This window comes from Narcine bancroftii, chromosome 3, assembly GCF_036971445.1.
Source record: "Narcine bancroftii isolate sNarBan1 chromosome 3, sNarBan1.hap1, whole genome shotgun sequence".
Lineage (NCBI taxonomy): Eukaryota > Metazoa > Chordata > Chondrichthyes > Torpediniformes > Narcinidae > Narcine > Narcine bancroftii.
In genome coordinates this window covers 201,253,616-201,276,622 of record NC_091471.1, presented here as the reverse complement: position 1 = coordinate 201,276,622, position 23,007 = coordinate 201,253,616, and the positions used below count along the sequence as shown (strand labels likewise).

At 44.9% G+C, this 23,007-nt stretch overlaps 1 protein-coding gene across 7 annotated transcripts in view; it reads left to right on the top strand.

Moving 5' to 3' along the window:
• LOC138758024 (E3 ubiquitin-protein ligase MARCHF1-like) overlaps positions 1-23,007 on the top strand; it is a 459,755-nt gene that overhangs the window by 359,991 nt on the left and 76,757 nt on the right. For all 7 annotated transcript variants that reach the window (XM_069926299.1, XM_069926298.1, XM_069926296.1 and 4 more), the window contains one exon: positions 16,093-16,143. In XM_069926299.1, coding sequence (XP_069782400.1) covers positions 16,093-16,143 — 51 coding nt within the window. Of the gene's footprint in view, positions 1-16,092; positions 16,144-23,007 lie in introns of those variants that run through there.

Genomic DNA, 23,007 nt, shown 5'->3' with positions numbered 1-23,007 from the left:
CCGGGCAGGGAAAAGCAAAGGGGAACCTGAAGAATTCATCAACCACCATCAGGAAGTAGGCGTTCCTAATTGAGGTTGGGATGGGGCCCTTGAAGTCGACACTGAGTCATTCAAAGGGGCATGTGAGCTTAATGAGGTGTGCCTTCTAGTCTGTCAGCAGGATAAACTTTTTACCGGCCAGGTAATGTCGCCAGTGGCGCACCGCCTTAAAGATCATTTGTGCCTCCTTCTCAATGGAGGAGTGCTGTACTTCGGGACCATGCAGAGTGTGGGAGAAAAACGCTACTGGCCTGCCTGCCTGGTTAAGCGTGGCAGCCAGTGCGAAGTCGGAGGCATCGCTCTCCACCTGGAAGGGAATGGATTCATCCACGGCATGCACCGTGGCCTTTGCGATGTTTCCTCAGATCTGGTAGAATGCAGCTTGAGCTTCCGCCGATAATGGAAGGGTTGTGGATTTAATCAGGGGGTGGGCTTTATCGACGTAATTGGGCACCCATTGTGTGTAGTAGGAAAACAGCCCCAGGCACCTCTTCAGCTCCTTTAGGGTGTTTGGGACGCATGCGGTTAGGGTTCAGGGCTATGACACCATGTGCCACGAAGCATCCAAGAAGAGCCAGGTGATCTGAATTAAATGCGCACTTGTCCTTGTTGTCCATCAAGTTGAGGGACTTGGCCGTACATAAGAACTTGGCGAGGTTAGCGTCATGGTCCTGCAGGTCGTGGCTGCAGCTGATGACATTTTCAAGATATGGGAATGTTGCCATCAGCTTGTGCTCCTCCACCATCTGATCCATCACTCTCTGAAAAGCAGAAACACCGTTAGTCACACCGAAAGGCACCCGCAGGAAGTGGAATAGTTTGCTGTTGGCCTCGAATCCTGTGTAGATTTGATCTCTTGGACAAAGAGAGAGTTGGTGGTAAGCTGACTTGAGGTCTATGGTCAAAAAATCTCTATACTCCGCAACCTTGTTGACCAAGTCGGCTATCCGGGGTAGCGGGTATCCATCCATCTGGGTGAAGCGGTTGATGGTTTGACTATAGTTGATCACCTTCCGGGGCTTGCCCGCCCCCATGAGGACCTGCGCGCTCCAGGGACTGGAGCTAGGGTCTATGATCCCCTCCGCCAGAAGTCGCTGAACCTCAGCCCGGATGAAGTCCATATCCTCAGTGCTATATTGCCTACTCTTGGTGGCGATCGGTTTACAGTCCGGGGTGAGGTTCGCAAATAATGACAGAGGGGCCCACCCGCAGGGTGGTGAGACTGCAGGATGGTGCCAGAGGCTGGGTGCTTGGTTGGGGAGTGGGGTCCGAGAGCTGGGGGTTGTAAATGGTAAGTGACAGTTGGGGGCCCCCGAATGCCATCGACACACTCCTGAACTGACTCTGGAAGTCAAGGCCCAGGAGGATCGGCGCACAGAGCTGGGGCATGATCATACAAAATCATTATGACACTCCCTCCCCCACCGTTAGAGACGCTACGCTGTACCCCCGGATACAAGTTTGTTTGTCCTTCGCCGCCATCGATATGGATCTGGTCATCATCTTGATGGGAAAGGAGAGTCTGTGGACCACGTCGGGGTGGATAAAGCTTTTAGTGCTGCCGTTATCAAAGAGGCAGTTGGTCTTGCGCCCATTCACCTCGATCTGCATCATGGAGTTCGTGATCAGGTGAGGGCTGGTTTGGTTCTGGATGACAGATGCCAGGACAGATATCTTCTCCTCCTTCTCAGTGGGGAGGCCCAACGCTCAAGATAGCGATCTCCATGTTGACACGCTGCCCTCGTCAGGGAAGAAGGCAGAAGTGGTTTCGTTGTGGGCAGAAGTGACATCATTGAAGTGGTAGGCCACGGCGTAGAGGATGGGAGCGATAACGGGTAAGATGGCGCCCCCTTACTGCACACGCGGCCGGTACTGTATGGCACACACACCGTGCTGCTCCTGGGCGGTGTTCTGGGACTACAGACCTTCTGATAATGGCCCTTCTTCCCATACCCCATGCACGTGGCTCCTTTCGCAGGGCAGAGGCATCTTGAGTGCCTAGCCTTCCCGCAGAAGTTGCAGCTAAACGATGCCAACGTCACCGCAGCTGCGGGCGGGTCAGTAACCCCCGATGCTGAGTCCCAGGACGGCGGCCCTCATGGCAGTATGTACGTGGTAGGCCTGCTTCTGCCTGTGATCGACTCCGTGTGACGCTGGGCCGAATCTAAAGTTCTGATCAGTTGGATTGCTCTTTTTAGTGGGAGTTGATCCTCCTCGAGGAGACGTTGTTGGATATAATCTGGCCTCAATCCCAACACACAGGCGGCTTGGACCAGATCTTCCATGCACTGGGTCAATGATATTGTGGCCTTCAGGTTCCCCAAACAGCCTTTTCCCAGTGTGACCAGGGATTGGATAAACTTTTCAGCTGACTCCCCAGGCTGTTGTTTTCTGGACGCAAGCAGGTAACAGGAGTAGAGTTCATTCACCTTTGGCTTGTATAGCGCCCGTAGTTCAGCCATCGCCTTGAAGTAGGTCGTGCTCCTTCGGATGGCCTGGAAACCCCTCTGGCCGACTCTTGCCTATAAGACCTTCAGCCTCTTTTTGTCCAAATCGACTACTTCAGTGGTGGCCTCAAGGAAGTTACTGAAGCAGTTCACCCACTGTTCAAAGAGTTCGGATGCACCTGGAACTTGGGGATCTCCCTCTAGCTGATTGGGGCACAGCAACTTCTCCATTACCGGAGACCTTCAAATATCGTGTGTACTAAATTGTTGGGCGCTACCAGTTGCTCCAATAATCACAGAGACAAAGACTGAGGGGAACGATAGGCACATGAGACTGCTGGCCTGGGTCCAGGCTAGGGAAAATGAGGAGAGGAAGAGGGGACTCAATCTTTATGGCTTGAGTCACATGGGAGGAGACCAGGGAGAAGTCTAGGAGAGAATGTAATCAGGAGGGCGGGCCAGCCTGTGCCTATAGTACACAATACAATATAATTACATGAACAAAACAAAATATTCCATTCATGGTCTACTAGGTCCTTCATTTGTACCACTGCAGAACCTAAATCTGATTTTGATGCATCTGCCTCCATTTTTATTTTCTGCCCCCTCTTGATCATTCACAACCCTCTTGATATTATATCTGGGGATATTTTCTTCTTGCATGCCAAAGAGGATTGGTTGATTAATTGGCCTCTGTTCATGTTCTCATTTCTTCTTGATGTTGAATGTAATTCAGGAAGAGTGGCTTTTAAGATCTATCATGCTTTTAAAGTGGGATTCATCTCTAAGGTTATTTAGAATACAGTCATGAACATAAGAAAGTAACCTGTCCCATAGTTTAAAATGATCTTGGCTGATATACCCCTGGCCTATGCAGTTCCCCAAAGCTCATAATTCTCCAATCTTTCAAAGAAATATTTACAACCGCTTTTGAGTTGCTCATGTTCCATCCTGTTCCAGCGAGAATAGAGCTGGGCCAGAGATCCACCATATTCTGTGAAAAGAAATTATTATTCATCTCTGTTTTAAGTGACAGCCTCCTTAAAATTAGGTTGTCGTGTTCAAGACTTTCCCACTGGTAGAAACATTGCCCAATTGACAGAAATGTAAAGAAAGAAAGAAAGAGATGTAAACAAACTGTGCACATGGAGGAAAAAAATAAATTCCAGTAAGAAATAATTAACAAAGTAGGAGTCCTTAAATGAGTCTTTGAGTTTTTTGTTGTGGAGTCTGATGGTGGATGGGGAGCAGCTGTTCCGGAACTTGGTGGTGCAATTCCTGTGGTACCTATACCTCTTTCCTGCTTACAGCAGCGAGAACAGAGCTTGTCCGGGGTGGTGAGGATCCTTGATGATGGCTCGCATTCCATATCTACTTTTTCCGTGGTGGGGAGGTGTTTGCTTGTGATGTGCTGCGCTGTGTCCACCTCTTTTTTTCAGGGCTTTTTATTCGGAGATATTGGTGCCCCCAAACCAGGCTGTGATGTAGCCAGTCAGCATCTGTCTAAACTTGTCAAGGTTTCAGATGTCATACCAAACCTCTGCAAATTCCTGAGGAAGCAGAGGGACTGATGTACTTTCTTCACAATGACATTAGTATGTTGAGCCCATGATAGTGACTCCCAGGAATTTAAATTTGCTTACCCCACTCCACTCTGATCCCTTTCTAAAATCTGCAATGAAGTCTTTGGTTTTAGTGATATTGAGTGAGAGGTTGTTGTTAGTACACCATTCAGCCAAGTTTGTATGTGTTCTCTTTGGTACAGAAAAGTTGTATGGAAGGTTCCCTGTGAGTGAAAGTGTGGCACAGCTATTGGAGGTGATGCCTCTCAACTCCAGCAACCTAGTTTCATTCCTAACCTCCAGTCCTGTGTGTTGGCATGTTCTCCCAGAAACCATGTGGATTTCCGAGAACATGTGGGTAGGTCAGTTCATCCCCCACCATAAAAAAAACAAACCAGTTTTCTCATGCATAGGTGAGAAGTAGAATCCGAGGAAACTTGATGAGATTGTGGGAAGCATAGGTTACAGGAAATATCTGTGGAGGAATGGGATTGCTCTGTGAGCCGGCACTAATTGGTGAGCTGAACTGGACTCTTTCTGTGTCATAAGGAAAGCTGGAAATTCAATGCTAACACTGAGCCAAAATGACAGCAGAGCAAACCAGCTTGCAGTCACCATCAAGGAGTTGCTCAACTTGCAGAACTTCAATCAGTTGAGAAGATTGGGCAAAAATAGAGAGTTGGGCTTTAAGCTCAAAGATCTTTCATTGGAAGTTAGAAATATTAGAAATCAAATATGGGTTAAGATTCAGCAAATCGGGAGGGTGGAGGGTGAAAAGGGAATGTGTGTGATAGAATGAAGACAAAGAATGACTGAATGAGATGAAGTGGTGGAGCCAGTAAAGAAAGGCCAATCCGGTTTGACAAATTTACTGGAGTCCCTTGAGAATACAATATAATGAGTGTAGTGGATAGAGGGGAACAAGTGGATGTGTATACTTGGATTCCCAGAAGGTGTTCGATAAGGTACCACATAAATGTAGTAATGTATTGGCATGGATAGAGGATTGGTGAGACAACAGAAGACAGGGACGAAACTGGGCCCACAAATTTTCACAAATATATCTTTATGATTCGAAGGATGGGATTGAGTGGAACATATCTAAGTTTGCTGATGAGACTAAACTGAGTATAAAACAAATTTTGTAGAAGATGTGAAAAGAGATGTAGACTGGTTAAGTGAGTTGGCAGGATCTGGCAGATGAAGGTCATCCTCTTAAAAGAAAAAATAAATAAATGAACAGATTATTACTTAAATGTGAAGGATTGCAGCAAGCTGTTGTGCAGAGCGACCTGGGAGTGGTTGTGCATGAAACACAAAAGGTTGATTTGCAGGTCCAGCAGGTAATCAAGAGAGACTGTTGGCCTCATTGAACAACAGATTGAATTTCAGAGCAGGGGTTTTCTGCTGCAGTTGTACGAAACACTGATGATGAAGCAGCACCTGGAGTAATGCATATAGTTCTGGTCTCCATACTCGAGAGGATATACTAGCTTTGGATGTGACGCAGAGGAGGGGCACCAGGCTTATTGCAGAGATGTGGAGGTTTGCCTATGAGGAGAGATTGTGTTGGCTTGGTCTGCACACAGTGAAATTCAGAAGGATGAGAGGGGATCATGTTGAAACGTATAAAGTTATAAAAGGAATGCATAAGAGAGAGATAAGAAAATTGTTTCCACTGGTAGGTGAGACTAGAACTAGGGAATAGAGCCTCGAGATTCTGGGGAGTAGATATGGGACAGAGATGAGGAGGAATTGCTTTTGCCAGAGAGTACTGAATCTGTAGAAGTCAGAGATGCTGCCTCATTAAGTATATTTAAAATGCAGATAGATTTTTGCAAAGTGTTGTGTGGAAAAGGCAGGCAATTTTAGCTGTCTGTGGCCAGATGAGCAGGCTCAGTGGGCCAGATGTCCAACTCCTGCTCCTATGTCTTATGTAATTGTCAATCCTGTATTTGAGATGAGGCATTGAACTAAGGTGTGTGGTGTGCTGTTAGACAGAATCAGACACACACAAGGTAAAGACTGTACAACAGGCTTTAACCCACAAAGACTTCCACAGATCCAGGCTGGCTGTGGCTGCAGCAGCTCTCTGTGAGGCCTAGGGAGGCTGGCGCAGGCTTGTATCCCGGAAGGTGATTGACACCCAACCGGGTGGGGCTTGATCCATTCAGGTCGACTGATTGACAGCCAACCAGGTGTTGTCCTGTCCCCTTACACTCCTGCAGAAACAGAGGTTGCCCCCTGCAGTAGGCCGCTGGTGTACCACCACAGGGTGTATTTTAGCATGAGTATTTTTGGTCAGTCTAAAATTCTGATGTGAGCAAATTGAATATTTATTTTCAAAGAAGAATAGGATAAATGCTGGAAGAGATAAAAAATAAATGTGATCCCTCAACTGAGAATTAATGTCTCCAGTTAATGTATAATGTTTTGATATTTCATTGCTCTGGCATTCTTTCCATTACACTTTGTTAGTGGTCTCCTAATGTAATTTGTACCTCATGACAAGGATGTGAATAGCAAGTTAGGGACAGAGCTGCAATGGAACAGCTGCTCAAATCAATTCTTCACACTGACTGCATGCTGAAAATTGCTTCATTTGGCTGCTTCTGTTGTGTTGTGAGGTGAGCTCTCAATAAGCAGCTTCCAAAATGGGGATTAATGGTATGCCAACTCTGTTCTGTGCAGTTGCTTCAGTCCCCTCAAATGCTGGCAGTGGCATTATGTATTGCAAATCCCTAGGCTCAGGAATTCTTAGGAGGGTGGATCAGTAATTCAAAGAGGACCAAAGCAGGGAAGCTAGAACAACTCCGCAGATCTCCCAACCTGATCGTCTCCTTCCGAATGGGAAGGCCAGAATCCAACAGCTTGATAATTGGCTAAAGAGCAGCTCATCTTTACTTCCCACTGTTCCTTTTAAGAGTTGAGCCTTCCCTTGGTGTAGACTTCAGTTGATGCTGGCCAGTGTGACAATGAAAAAACTTTGTCAAGGATTTTTTTTTGTTAGGCACAGGCAAGTACATTATATTTTTCACAGTGAGTGAAGGAGTTGCTTCTCTTAATTAGTGACTGTTAATAGCTATAGATCTGCTAATGAGGCAAGTGATTAATTTTTCCTGGGGAAAACTGCATTCTTAAAAGTTACTGAAACAGATCTAAAAACATATTTATTTTGCACTGTGAAAATTTTACCTTGAGACATTTTTTACTACATTTTCAGTATTTTTGCAGAATTCATGAAGATATCAAAATTATTCCTTGTTAATCATTCAGGAGTTAACTGAAAGATGATGAATACTGGTTGCCTATATCAGAAAAAAAATCATCTCTACTTCACGATCAAAGAATAGGAATTAATTAAATGTTTCAAAAACCTTTCAAAATGGGAATTTTGAAAAATAAAATTCAATAAACCACTTCAACTCTAATTTTCAATCTTTTTTTGAAGTCATTAAAATGCATGGCTTGTAAGCTGTTGTATTGTTGTTGGGTAAAATTCTCAGAGCTAAAAGGTGTGCGAACTAGATCCTGTCCATTACTCAGAGTTCAGAAGAATGATTATTGAAATATGTATGATCCTGAAATGAGTTTGACAGGACAGATGTTAAGAGGATGTTTTGCGAGTGAATCTGGCACTAGCGATCAATGTGTGACCCATTTCAGAAAAAGACAATGTGAATTTATTTTCCCTCAGTCTTTCACAGACTTTGGATATTTTTAAGTTGTAGGTGGGTAAACCCCTGATAACCAACGGGGAGAAAGACGATCTTGGGTAGGGAAGAATGGAGAGTTGAGATTACAATCAAATCAGTCCCGATCCAACTAAATGGCAGGACATCTCAAGAGACCAAGTGTCTTCCCTTGCTTATAATTTGTATTTTTGTTCAGATGAGAGATCGTTAAAGATGCCCTTGAGGTGAAAGGATATATTGCTTTCCCTCAAGCAGGAAATGTGTTCGCTCATTACACTGGGACACCACCTGGCCAGGGGTAAACAAGGAGACTGGGAACCATGAATGAATATGTAAGATCTGCTAATGCCTAGAAATGGGTCCACCAAAGGAAATGCTTCACTCTCATTCTTAAATGTAGATTATTGGTTAATTTTCTGAGGTCATATAAAACGCCTTATTCATTGACTGCCATTAAAAAGATCAATAGGCAGTTTCCCAGTTATGATATTCCAAAGGTGCAAAAAGTAAATTATCTGTTGTAATTCCCAGCAAAAACTTTGTGAGTTTCTCAAAGGACTGGTAGCTTGATCATTGGGTCACTTCACCTCATTTCCTATTTAGTAACTGTAAACCAGGGAACCCTCTGAAAGTGGCCAAGGAACTGTCAAGTCATCACAGTCAAACGCCTGATTACTACCACAACAGAATGTTAATCAGCTTATTCCTAGTGGCTGAAAATAGCTTTTTTAGAACATGGACACCAATATGCATTGGGTATATTGGATGCAAAAAGAAAATGCTAGACAAGATCAGTGTGTCATCTGTGTCTATTCAATCCATAAGATCTAAAGTTGCTCTATGATGATGAATCTGTATTGAAAAAGGTCCCAGTAAATTCCTTCTACATTAAATTGATCTTCTGCATCAAGATGATGCTATCAATGACACAGCAGACCTGATGAAATGACCATTGCTCTTAATATCATAAGTAAGATTGATGCTTCAAGCACAGTTTACATTAATGGAAACCAGATGCATGGTAGAACAGTACATCTCCGATTATCCAAAATCAGATTCTCCAAAATCTTCATTTATCCAAAAATGTTTTTGAGCAAAAATGACTTCACAGGTTGAAAAAAAAATTCACTTGACATGAAATTAGAACAACAATTGTCCTCATTTCAGGTAAGTCCCTCCCCTCTCTCTTTCCATTTCTTCTTTACCATCCCCTATTGACTTTTCTCTCCAACTCGCTCTCAAACTGTGTGCCACTGTCTCCCAGCTGCAAGAGATCCAAAGAATCCCTTGCCCTGGTATCATCAAGGAGAGTGGAACCTCAGGCTCAGTGGTGTTCCCTCCCCTTCGCCCTCTCCCCTTCGCCCTCTCCCCTTCGCCCTCTCCCCACCGCCCTCTCCCCACCGCCCTCTCCCCACCGCCCTCTCCCCACCGCCCTCTCCCCACCGCCCTCTCCCCACCGCCCTCTCCCCACCGCCCTCTCCCCACCGCCCTCTCCCCACCGCCCTCTCCCCACCCCCCTCTCCCCACCCCCCTCTCCCCACCCCCCTCTCCCCACCCCCCTCTCCCCACCCCCCTCTCCCCACCCCCCTCTCCCCACCCCCCTCTCCCCACCCCCCTCTCCCCACCCCCCTCTCCCCACCCCCCTCTCCCCACCCCCCTCTCCCCTTCCCCCCTCTCCACTTCCCCCCTCTCCCCTTCCCCCCTCTCCCCTTCCCCCCTCTCCCCTTCCCCCCTCTCCCCTTCCCCCCTCTCCCCTTCCCCCCTCTCCCCTTCCCCCCTCTCCCCTTCCCCCCCTCCCCTCCCTCCCCTCCCCCCCCCTCCCCTCCCCCCCTCTCCCCACCCCCCTCTCCCCACCCCCCTCTCCCCACCCCCCTCTCCCCACCCCCCTCTCCCCACCCCCCTCTCCCCTACCCCCTCTCCCCTACCCCCCTCTCCCCTTCCCCCCTCTCCCCTTCCCCCCTCTCCCCTTCCCCCCTCTCCCCTTCCCCCCTCTCCCCTTCCCCCACTCCCCTTCCCCCTCTCCCCTTCCCCCTCTCCCCTTCCCCCCTCTCCCCACCCCCCTCTCCCCACCCCCCTCTCCCCACCCCCCTCTCCCCACCCCCCTCTCCCCTACCCCCCTCTCCCCTACCCCCCTCTCCCCTTCCCCCCTCTCCCCTTCCCCCCTCTCCCCTTCCCCCCTCTCCCCTTCCCCCCTCTCCCCTTCCCCCCTCTCCCCTTCCCCCCTCTCCCCTTCCCCCCTCTCCCCTTCCCCCCTCTCCCCTTCCCCCCTCTCCCCTTCCCCCCTCTCCCCTTCCCCCCTCTCCCCTTCCCCCCTCTCCCCTCCCTCCCCTCCCCCCCTCCCCTCCCCCCTCTCCCCTCCCCCCCTCTCCCCTCCCCCCTCTCCCCTCCCCCCTCTCCCCTTCCCCCCTCTCCCCTTCCCCCCTCTCCCCTTCCCCCTCTCCCCTTCCCCCTCTCCCCTTCCCCCCCTCCCCTTCCCCCTCTCCCCTTCCCCCCTCTCCCCTTCCCCCCTCTCCCCTTCCCCCCTCTCCCCTTCCCCCCTCTCCCCTTCCCCCCTCTCCCCTTCCCCCCCCCCCGGCACACTGGAGCTCCTGACACCTACTCCAAAACCTCGACTCAGCCTAATACTTCACATTGGAATCTTCTACGTGTGTATGCGGTAAGCCTAGGGAGGATTCGGAGTCGGGATTTGGGTGTTGAGGGCTCCAGTGACTGGGAAGACAAGAGCCTGCGAACTCAACAGTGAGTGCTCCATTGGTCCATGAAGCCTCTGCGGGGATCACTGTCTGAGGTGGGGACGTGTTGCGGATTAGTAGTTGGGAGGTCTCAGTGATCAGCATTTTTTTTGGTGTGAATTAAACATTAATGCTTAAAAAGCCTTCCCTTGTTGTTTAAACATTGATAGAAGTGACTTCCTGTTGCTACTGGACTGTTTTTAAAAAATGACCAGTTCTCCAAAACAATGTTTATCCGACATAAGCCTGGTCCTGACCATTTCAGATAATCGAAGTTGTACTGCCCTTTTTTTTTTAGGTTTTGTCTGCAAAATTTCAGAAAGGAAAACTTGGTTGCTAATCATCCGTGGTCTGCCTAGCTTGGATGTTCCTGCAACAAGCGAGTTATCAGGAGACCAAACAGGGCAGTTATCTTGAAGGGGCCCCTGGATGATCAGTGCTGGTTTACATTGTTGAAATTTCACATGCTGCATGATGGGAACTTCATGGTGGTGAAGCTATTGGTGGAGAAGTTCTGGTGACAAATGGTTTGTGGGAAATGAGAGAGCCACAATATAAGATGCGGTGTTAAACAACTACCCCATTTTTCCTGTTCTAATTTAAAAAAGAGGGATGATGGGTTGGTTCCTATACAGCAGTGGTTTTCAAACTCACATTCCACCTTAAGCAATCCCCATGCCATGAGTGAAAAAAACACACAAATGCCAGAGAAACTCAGTAGCCTCAAACAGTGCCTTTATGTAGCAAAGGTGAAGATACATCACCAATGATTCCAGCCTAAGCCCTTCATCAAGGTATCAAGGTGTGAGGGAACAAAGGTGATGTACCTTTATGTTTGCTACATAACGGCATTGTTTGACGTGCTGAGTTTCTCCAGCATTTGTGTGTTTTTTTCCACTTAACCATGGTGTCAACAGAATCCTGTGTTTTACCCCCCTCCCCCCACCCATGCCATACATGCTCTGTGATTAGTAAGGGATTACTTAAGGTGGAATGTAAGTTTAAGGGAACAGTTTGAAAACCACCACTATACAGGATTGCACTGAGCTCTGCTCAAAGCATATAAATTCACACCATCTCACCCATGAAGTTGTAGATACAGGAAGTTCACCGACCTCTGACGTGCTGCGTGGTTTAATGTCTTGGGCTGATGATCAAATACTGTTTGAATTCCGGAATATTTGGCATAGATATTGCCTGAAATAAAGCTGAAGGCAAACCACCAATTTGTGTTGTATTGTTCCTGTATTCCCATGAAGTATGAGAGCAAATATGTGGAGATGGTTGTTATCCTGTTTATAGGGCAGGGTATCCCAAAATCAAGATTTATTTTATTAATTCTAATCTTGTGCTGCACAAGATTCAACCCTCTGGAATTAATTCCCCAAATTGATTTTTAAAAAAGTGTCAAAGTGGGAGGAGAACATTATTGTATAATTTGGTCACATTGCACATTTGAGTTTTTTTCAATTATGTTGAATTGCATTAAAAAAAATCATAAAATTTAACAATGCATATTGTGAATGAGCAAACAACCATTAAGCAAAGCAAAGGAGCAAATTGTTTGAAAGTGTGTCTTTTCAAAGTTTATTTATACATTGCACTTCAGGGAAATGTATCCTAATAAAATTAATCCTAACATGAAACTTCATTGATCAACCCTTTGAAATTAACAGCGATTCTGAATTCCCCAAGCAGATGTTGTCTATCCAAGTCAAATTATTTGCCGAATTGTTAGTGGAAAGAGGTAGAACATAAAACTGTTTTCAGTTCATTGAAAAGGTCTTTCCCTCTTCTGCTCATTTTGCCCTTTTCCAAATGGTTTATCCCTTTACCTGTCTCTCCACCTCCCATGCTTTCTGTCTGATCAACTTTGGGGCCCCTCTCTCAGCTTCTTTCCCCCTTTATACATGCCATTTTGCCTATATTATCTTAATTGAAGTGTTTTGAGTAGAAACTTTGACTGACCATTTCTACTTATGGTTGTTTTCTGACCTACTGACTTCCTAGAGCAATTCTCTGTTTGCTCAGTACTCCAATGTACATTGAGATCTAACTTCTTTCTGCACTCTTGCCATGCTCATGTGTATCAAACACACAATCCCACTCTCTTGATGTGACGAATCTTTCTTTCTGTAGAATGAGGGAACATTTCTGAATCAATTAAGACTGTAACTGAATTGATTAGTTAGAATGAAAATGCCAAAGAAGATTGGATTTGACAATTTGAAGGCTGTATCATCTCAGCAAACTGTTCACGTACATTATTTAAATGGCAAAACTATGATTTGGGGATTGTTGTTTGATTGTTTCAGCTGCTCTAGTTATCTAAGCAATCAATAATACACTCTCCCTTTTTCTTCCCCAAAGTACATGTTAATGAAGGCACAGAGAAGTTAACTATTTGTCTTTCAACTGACTTTACTCCATTCAGGATTCTGAAAACAGAAGCAGTTAAGTGTTGCTGCTATTGGGAGGCTCCAGCCCAATGCTCGGAGGCCAAAGGCATCATGCTAGATCACAGGTTGCTTCTGGGGACCAGAATCCTTGCAGTTGCAATGAAGAGCAAGCCTCCCAAGAAGGGTCAAGTGCAGAAGGCTTCCTAATATTTCGGCAATTCAGAACCGAGGAGCTGCATTTTGGCTACCTCATACTTGGGCTCACTGCTGAACAAGAGGCTGTGTGGTTCTGGAGGATAATGGGGCATTAGAGGTGGTGACATCAGAGTAGGCAGCAAGATGCACGGCCACATGATGAAACTGGAAGGAACCTTTATAGAAGTGAATTTGAGGCATTCCCAGAGTAAGAAAATGAGAGATTTGAGAATTCTTCTGGGCTGCACAAACCACAGATAACTTGCTAAGATTTTGGCCTGGTTTTTATGTGTTCATAATTTTCTGGAACTTCTGGAATTATTATAAATACATCTTGAAAAAAGAATCTTCAATAAAAGCAAACCTCTTTGATCAATTAATGCTGTAGCAACCATTCTTATGGCCTGAGATAAATTATGGTGTAAGTTAGAAAATTGATTTGAAGATCAAAAATCAAGGAAAAATATAGATGAAAGTTTGCATTAAGATGTATGTTATTCTTGTATCACTATTCATTCAATGTAATCGCATGAAGAAAAGGGCTGTGTGCCACAAAGGAACTCTGATTTAGTCAGATAGAGTTTTCTTCTGACATTAATGACCAAACCATCAGAAGATTTTTATAAAGTTATATCCTGTGGGGTTTTTTTGTCCCCTTTTAGTGTGGACATAGAGGTACTTAAGTTCATTTTCTGAGGAGCGATTCATCTGCCTTCATTTCTTGGAGTTGACACAGAGGGATGACAAGCCCAGTTCCAGATGTTGCGTGTGCAAATTTTCTCTAATCAGTGATTTTAAAAACTGGAAATTTGCAATGCATATTTTGTATGTGCGTATGTGCACACACACACCCACGCCCTTTCTCGCTCGCCTGCTCTCCCTCTCACATGCTCTCTTTCACGCTCTCTCACTCACACTCACTCTCACACTCACTCTCACACTCTCTCTCACACACTCTCTCACACACTCTCTCACACACTCTCTCACACACTCTCTCACACACTCTCTCACACACTCTCTCACACACTCTCTCACACACTCTCTCACACACTCTCTCACACACTCTCTCACACACTCTCTCACACACTCTCTCTCACACACTCTCTCTCACACACTCTCTCACACACTCTCTCTCACACACTCACACACTCTCTCTCACACACTCTCTCTCACGCACTCTCGCGCACGCGCTCTCACACTCTCACGCTCTCACACTCTCTCACACTCTCACTCTCACACTCTCACTCTCTCTCACACTCTCTCTCACACTCTCTCTCACGCACTCTCTCTCGCGCACTCTCTCTCGCGCACTCTCTCTCGCGCACTCTCTCTCGCGCACTCTCTCTCGCGCACTCTCTCTCGCGCACTCTCTCTCGCGCACTCTCTCTCGCGCACTCTCTCTCGCGCACTCTCTCTCGCGCACTCTCTCGCGCACTCTCTCTCGCGCACTCTCTCTCGCGCACTCTCTCGCGCGCACTCTCTCGCGCGCACTCTCTCGCGCGCACTCTCTCGCGCGCACTCTCTCGCGCGCACTCTCTCGCGCGCACTCTCTCGCGCGCACTCTCTCGCGCGCACTCTCTCGCGCGCACTCTCTCGCGCGCACTCTCTCTCGCGCACGCTCTCTCGCGCACGCTCTCGTGCGCACGCTCTCACACTCTCTCTCTCACACTCTCTCTCACACTCTCTCTCTCACACTCTCTCTCTCAACTCTCACTCTCTCTCTCACACACTCTCTCTCTCACACACTCTCTCTCTCACACTCTCTCTCACACTCTCTCTCTCACACTCTCTCACGCACTCTCTCTCGCGCGCACTCTCTCTCGCGCGCACTCTCTCTCGCGCGCACTCTCTCTCGCGCGCTCTCGCGCGCACGCTCTCGCGCTCTCTCTCACACTCTCTCTCACGCTCTCTCTCACACACTCACGCTCTCTCGCGCGCACGCTCTCTCGCGCGCACGCTCTCGGCGCGCGCTCTCCTCGCGCGCACGCTCTCTCTCAGCTGCTGCTTTCTGTTCTGAACAGAACTTGGATTGAAGAAGCGGTGAGAGCATTCTGAGGTGAATGCATCTCATAGCTTATCACCTTAACCAGTGTGAGATAGCCAAGAAGTTGATCAGTCCTACCAAAAACACTGCTGTTTGTTTGCCTCCTTAATTTGTCTGCTTGGGGTGTTTCGTCTGTTTTATGTAATTGCCTTGTGATATTTATGGCAACTCTTTATTAATCTTAACCACTTTGTTCCTTAACTATTACCTTAAGCAATCCCTTACTAATACAGAGCACTTATGGGATAGGGATTGCTTAAAGTGGAATGTGAGTTTAGGGGGCAGTTTGAAAACCACTCATTTAGATACTGCAGAATTGAAAAGTACCATGTCAACATGAAGCATTAACCATTTGGGATGAATGAAGAGAACTTTATTTACCATAGATGATTGTGAATATTTGTAATTAACTCATTGATCACATCATCGTTTTTATCCCCAACAGTTTACCCTATCAAAGATATTCCCCTCATCCCCCATTTCCTGAGAGCTTCTTTTGTCTCTTTCCCAGTACTGATGAAGGATTTTTTGCCTTTAAACATTAACTGTGCTTTTTACCACCTGTTGGCTATCTGCAGATTTATCTGTTTTTATTCCAGAATCATCTATTTCATTAGGCTTTGGATGCCCTGTTGCTCTTTGTACAAAAGGATAAAACTGATATATTTTTGGAACTTGCATGAATTAAAGGAAATGGAATCTGATCAGGAGAGTGGCCTTGAGATATGGAGTCTGTCATGATCTTATTAAATTGTGAAGATGTCTGGAAGGACTAAATGGCCTCGGGCTGTTCTGATTTCTTCCACCTTAACACTTTCATGTCCAAGAATAACTGGATGATTCTCACCATAATGAAGATTGCAGTAAAGCCTATAGACTTTAACATTTTATGCCAGTACTCAAAGCTGATTTTTTTTAAAAAAGCCAACAATTGATGTGGATATCAAGAATAATATAATATGTTCTGTCCATTTTTCAGAATGAAAAATCACCTGGACGCTCAACAAGTCGATCAAGCAACATATCAAAGGTAGGGACATCCACTGATTTCGGGAGCCTTGTGTTTGTTGATAGGAATTCTCGATTCAGGGTTTGGGTATGCTTTTGCGCAATGGACTTGATTTTGACATCAGTGCAGAGCTGTCCAAAACCCATTGTTCAATTGGATGCCAAGTCTGCACTTAACTGGTGTGACTCTCCCACTGGCCACATGCAATAAAGCTCTAATCTCAAGCCATATTTGATGGCTGCGCTTCCTGTAATGTTGCTCTGACAAACCCACCAGGTCAATAGGCCATTCCTTTGGCTCAGCTGGTGGTTGAAACTACCAAAAGATGATCTTTCCATCATTCAGAACATTTTAAAGTCAATAAATTCAAATGCAGAAAGTTACAAATATAAACTTGAAAGAATTTTTTTTTAAATCCAAATAGGCTATCACTTGCCTTTATCCTCTGCAACCGTTCTCCACCGTAATCAATGGAAACTTCTCCATGCTAAGTCCAACCTAGCATTCGTCATGTGAGCTGATTCCCCATGGTAGACCTACATAAACCTAGTATTGAGGTGCATTCATATAACTGCACTGCAGTCGGGAAGTTCAGACTCCGAGTATTTGTGTGTGAATGTCTCGAAATCTTGGATTTCCAGCAAACTCCAGGACAATATGTCCTGGATGATTGTGATTAATACGTAATTAGGAACTCAGTTAGGCTACCTTTAAAGGATGATCATGGAGTAGCTGGTATATTTTTATGATGAATAATTCTGTAGAAGGTATGACAGCATAGTTTTGGTAAACAAATGCATGATGCTTCCAAGTGAATTGAGATAAAATAGCTTTCTCAGATTAATATAATGTTGAAGGAACATAAAAGAATTACCAGAAGAACCTCAGCAGGTCAGTCAGCATCCATAGGTAGAGATGGTCAGTTAACATTTCAGGTCTGGACCCTTGACCATTGATTAGGTGACTGCTACACTGAACGCCTTGTAGTGCAAAGAAAACTTCTCACAACTGGAGAGAGAACAAATGCTTTTATTAGCTTATAACTATGGTAGGGTTTCACAGTGGTCTTCGGAAGGGTTCTAGGTTTACACGGGAAACCAGGATTATTTATGAGCAGATGGGGGTGGAGCCAGCCATCAGCACAACACACTACCAGTGAATCACTACCACTGTACACCTACATTCTGTTGACATTTCTAGACTTAAGCTCATGTGGCAACTATTTTAACCCATTCTCTCCCCAACCATTTCTACAATGGCGAAGTGTTCAAACTCAAAATGTCCACTGACCGTTACTACCCATGTATGGTGTCTGACCTGCTGAGTTTCTCCAGCTTTTCTTTGTTTGTTCCTACAATTATATCCCTGTTCCTGGTCTCCGGCATTGTTGGTTAAGCCAAATGTATACTTGAGGAACAGAATGTCATATTCCTCATGTACAGTCTTGAGCCTAGTAGCATGAATGATGATTTTTCTCATTATAGGTGTTTCCTCCACCACCATCCCACTCCCAGCTGGTTCTACTGTTTCAATCTCTTTAGTTACTCCTGTGCTTACTTTGTTTCCCTCCCTGTCTCTAGTTTTCACACCTCTCGCTCCCCGATCCCAGTGGTGTTTCTCTCTACCTGTCTCTACACTTCTCATGCCTTCTCTCCTTCACCCTGTCTCTCTGAAGGAGAATTCCCTGTTCTCCCCTCCTCAGCTGGATGATAAAGGTGATATTTGCAAGGAGCTTCCATCAATCTAGTGGTACTTGATATGCTATCAATAACAGAGGTTGGACTAGAAGTTATGATTAAATAGGCTTTAATCACCTTAAACTGCAAGCATGTCTCAAACGTTGCTGGCCCAGTTCCAAGGTAAGTACTGAGGGAGGGGTTTGGGCGTAGCTGTCTTTATGGAAATTCTGAGGGAGGAGTCACAGGTGCAGGGGCAGGCCAGCCCATACAATACATTCATATTAGGCAGCACTAACAGTAACACAGTGGTTCCACCACGGTAATTTTGCTGCAACTGGTCCTTGGTGCAGCAGATGTCTTCTGTTTGGCAAGCATTGTACTGAAGACCAACCATTACTCAGTGTTTGGAGCAGGGCACATTCAGTGTGACAATAGCAATAGAATCACCTCCCCAGGAAACTAACAGCATTCTCCACAACAAGCATTCTCAGGCAGAATGACACTGTTCATTTGTGTGTGTTGGAGTTTGTCAACCTCTCTGATGCTGAAATATCTGATGCCCTGAAAAATGTTGCAGAATCAGCAGTGGTTGTTGGGGGAAAAGAAAACAAAGAACAGGAAGTTGAGAATTACTGTGACTGTCATGTCTCTGTGTTACTTGGTAGACTTTATAAATTACTTAGAGATGCAAGATTCAAATAACAGAAGAGACTTTACTTACTGATGCCTTCCACCATCTCAGGAATCTGTTCACACACACATGCACATATACATATACCCCACAGTGGTGCACTACTGTTATTACAGTGAGAAGGGTGTATTTTATGTGGTTACAAAATAGTTTGCATTATCCTGACTAGAAAACATCCATCTTTCTCAAGATAAAAAAAATACTTAGTGTTCTTTATCACTTTTTTTCCAGTGCAACTTAAATAACTGAACTTGTACATTAGTTTATTTGCACTACTATTTTTATATATTTCTTATCGATATCGCACTGGCAGCAGTGTGCTGCTTTGCCATCTTGTGGATCTGGCTGCGACCGTTGGGCTCTGTGTTGCTGGTACATGTGTAGATGATGTAGCTTGTTGTGCTTCACCTGACAACAGCTGTGTTGATGTTTCAGTATTAGTGGTTGTGGTCTCTTCACTTGATACCTCACTTGATATTGGTGCTGCAGGCTTTGCTGGTATTAAAGCTTTCTGCTTCATCACATCTTATGACGGCCAGATGTGAATTCTGTTCCTCCTCAGCTGATTGCCAGAGTCTGTCTCAACAATGTATGATCTTGGTGTCTCAGCTTCTCTGATAACCTTTGCTGGGATCCATGTTTTCAAAATCAGCTCTTGAATATGCACATGTTGCCCTCTCAAGGGTTCTGGCAATGTTTGTGCATGTTTGTTTTCAAGCTGGCGTCCTTCTTGCAGTCTTCTTCTGGTTTCCTCCTGTTCTTCTAGCGAGTGTATTTTGTTTGGCAGAGTTGTGTAGAGCTTGTCGAAAGAACCAAAGACGTTGATCCAAACCAAGGCTTTTATTAGCAAAAGACAGGAGCTCTTCACAGGTGGCCGACCAGTCCGAAATGATCCGACCTGGCTAGGGACACAACCCTTTAAGGCCCAGACAATAGGTGTGGCTTAGCTCTCAGCCAATCGCTGTAAGCACAGTCTAGACACAGTAACTATATACACTATGTACATTGGTGATAGATCTGTACTATCACAAGTTGTTTTATATTTCCTGCCATTTAGAAGTTCTACCAGGAGCTTCATGTCAGCCCTTAAAGGTGTTGCTTGTAATGATAGAAGAGCTAGGCCTGGGTCTTCTTTTGTTTCGTGACACTTAACTAGTGTGTGTTTCACAGTTTGCACTTGTCTCTCAATGAACTCATGACCTTTGGGGTAGTATTGGAATGATGTAGTGATAATAAACCCATACACTGCAGCCAACTTTCTGAATTCTTGTGATATGAACTTTGTTCTATTGTTACATATTAGTTACTCGGGTATTCCTTGTTCAACAGGGAGTACTCTCATTTCTGAGGTGATAGTTGACACTCTCAGGTCTTTCACTCTTTTAACAAACAGAAACTTAGAGAAGCAACAGGCTACTATTAAATACCACTCTTAATTCTCATTGAACAAGTCTGCTCCCACTGTGTGCCATGGCCTGGCAGGTACTTCTGTGGAAATCATTTCCCTTATTGTGTATTTCTGTACATTTGGCATATTTCACATGTAGCCACCATACTTTCAATGTCTTTGCATGTGCCAGTCCAGTACACGGCTGACATCACTCTGAGTTTGCATTTCTCCATTCCCAAGTGACCTTCATGTATTTTCTGAAGAATCTCTTTCTGCATTGTTTCAGGTATAATCAGTCTTGATACAGGCAGCAGAACACCATTCTCCAACGAAATGTCATCTCTGATAGACCAATAACTGGTGTATTGAAGGCTGTATCTGCTTGATCCTCTCTGGCCATCCTTGTATTACTTGTTGAGAAAGCATCTGCAACACCTCGTCCTTACTGGTTTCTTCTCTGATCTGGCTTTACCCCTTCAGGAATGTACACCATTCCGAAGAATTGGCAATCCTTCTCTTTTATATTGCATTTGTCTGCATTAGGTTTAATTCCAGTTCCTCTTATTCTCTCCATAGCCTCATGTAGATGAAGATCATGAGTTTTTCCATCTCTGCCAAAAACCTGGAGGTTGTCCACGATGCCAATAGAACCTTTACACCCTCTATAGGTCACATCGATCTTCTGATGGAATGAATCCTGGCTCACCTTTAGGCCAAAAGACAGTTGCAGGAACTTGTAATGACTAAATGGAGTCTTGAACATTGTTAGTAGTGTTGATTCCTCATCTGGTTTCACATCCAGTATCCATTCTTAGCATCTAGCTTGCTAAAGATTTTGGATCCTGTAAGTTCTACTGTGATGTCTTCTAGTGTCGATGTGGGGTAGTGACCCCTTTTCATTGCTTTAAGTCTTTAGGGTCCAGTCATATTCTCAACAACCATTTCTTTTTTCTTTGACCACTATGGAATTTACCCCATCAGTTGGATCAGTCACTTTGGCTATGACCTGTATCCTTTCCATGTCCTTTAATTCTTGCTCCAGCTTCTTCTTAAGCAGTGGGACTTTCCCTGGAGCAGGGACGACGGGTTTGCCGTTTGGATCTCTGGTGATGTGATATTCAAAGTTTCCAAAGCATCCTAATGAATCATCAAAGCATTCCAGGTACATGCTCATGAGCTCAGCCTTGTTTGTGACTGGACGTCGGTTCACCAATAGAGAGTATCTGTTGATCCTTTTGGATATTTTCTTCATCTGGATCTCATAATTGACAGAGATCAATTGTAACTCTCAGCAACTATCTGGACCCAGAATTGCTGTTCTATCTATGTCTACCACATAGAATATATATAAGATGTTCTTTCCCTTATGTAAGCCATTGATATTAGCTCTGCCTAGCTGCTTGTGATCATGGGTCCACCATAGGTCATTAATGTGATATTTGCTGTTTCCAATGCACCGTCTGTTGGATTCCCTTTTATTATGTTCTCTGGGAACATCTGGCAGTAGAGTCTGAGTAGAAGGATGTTGCTTTGTGATCCAGTATTCAGCTTCACCTTTAGGTTAAATATCGTAGGCTTGTTCTGGATTGTCCTCTGTATTTGGATCCTTGTGTGCAACTCACTTACTTCTTTCATCTTACCCAACATCTCATGAAGGTGTATGGATTCTATGTCCAGTATCTGGGTGTTGGAGTCCTCGTTGTTTCCTTTTATGTTGTGAATCTTGTTCTTGTCCTTTTTCTTCACTGGTGTTACTGTTTTCTTCATACCAGACTTGTACATCTTCACCCAATGGTTTGCTTTACCACAGGCTCTACATTCAGACTGCATGCAGGACATTTGTTTCAGTCATCGAAAGGGTGTTGTCTGCCGCACTTACTACAGGTCTTTGGGTTTTTCAGTTTTCTGATTGTATTCTTTATAGTATCAACCCTTCTTTCCGTTAGCAGTAGATGGGTCTGCATAGATAGGGATTTCATTTGCGCCCTCATTGCTTTAAAGGCTCTGGCTGTGTCTATACCTTCAGCCAGTTTCAAGCTATCCTTCCCTATAAGAGACTTTTGCACTTCAGGATGGGTACACCCCCATATTAGTTGATCAACTAATCTTTCCTCTATATCCTTAAATCTGCATTTTGCTGCAACAATTTTTAGTCTAGTGAGGAAGTTATCAACAGTTTCATCAGTCTCTTGAAATTCATAGCATTTAATTCGATGATTAGACTTGGGTTCAAGGTGAGAAGCAAACTTCGCAAATATCTGCTCTGGATAATTTTTCTCCACCTCCACCTCCCAACTATTAAATAAATCACAGCCTCGCTCCCTTGTCCAGAGAAGTATATAACTGACCTTCTCCTCTATTGTTGCATTTTTAAAATAGCTTCTAAATGCTAAATTACACTTCCGCTGAAACTTTTTAAACAATTCAACAATGTCTTCAGCCTCCCCATCCATCACTGGGTGAACAGCCATTTTCTTCAATAAGGTTTTTCTCTTCTTCCCCTTCGTATTTCAGTGACTTACAATCAATTGTATGGCTTTATTCTTGTTCACCATTGCCACCATGTTATGTCTCTGTGTTACTTGAGAGGCTTCTTAAATAACCTAGAGATGCAAGATTCAAATAACAAAAGAAACTGATGCCTTCCACTATCTCAGGAAACTGTTCCCATACACACTCATTTACATATACATAAATCCCTCAATGGTGCACTACAGTTACTACAGTGAGAAGGGTGTATTCTTATGCGGTTACAAAATAGTTCACATTATCCTGACTAAATATCAGTGACTACACATCTCCTCCCACGCTTCATGAGTGCATAGCTGAAGATTGTTCCATGGGAAGATAATTGGATGTGCATTCAGTTACTGCAGCTTTAAGGGACCTGAGACTGTGAATACCGTGCTCATCAAGTCCAGGTACAATTTGATGTCTCAAGGCTCTCTGTGAATAGGCTGTTTGCAAATTGTTATTTCTGTGCCTCTTGCTCTACACACCAGGACCACCTGCAGTCTCCAAGGATGTATCGCTCACCACCTATTGAAAGAAATGACCATCAGTGAATTGCTGAAACAAGCGCTGCCTGATAGTGTTAGTACACAATTTTCAATTGGATTCAAAGC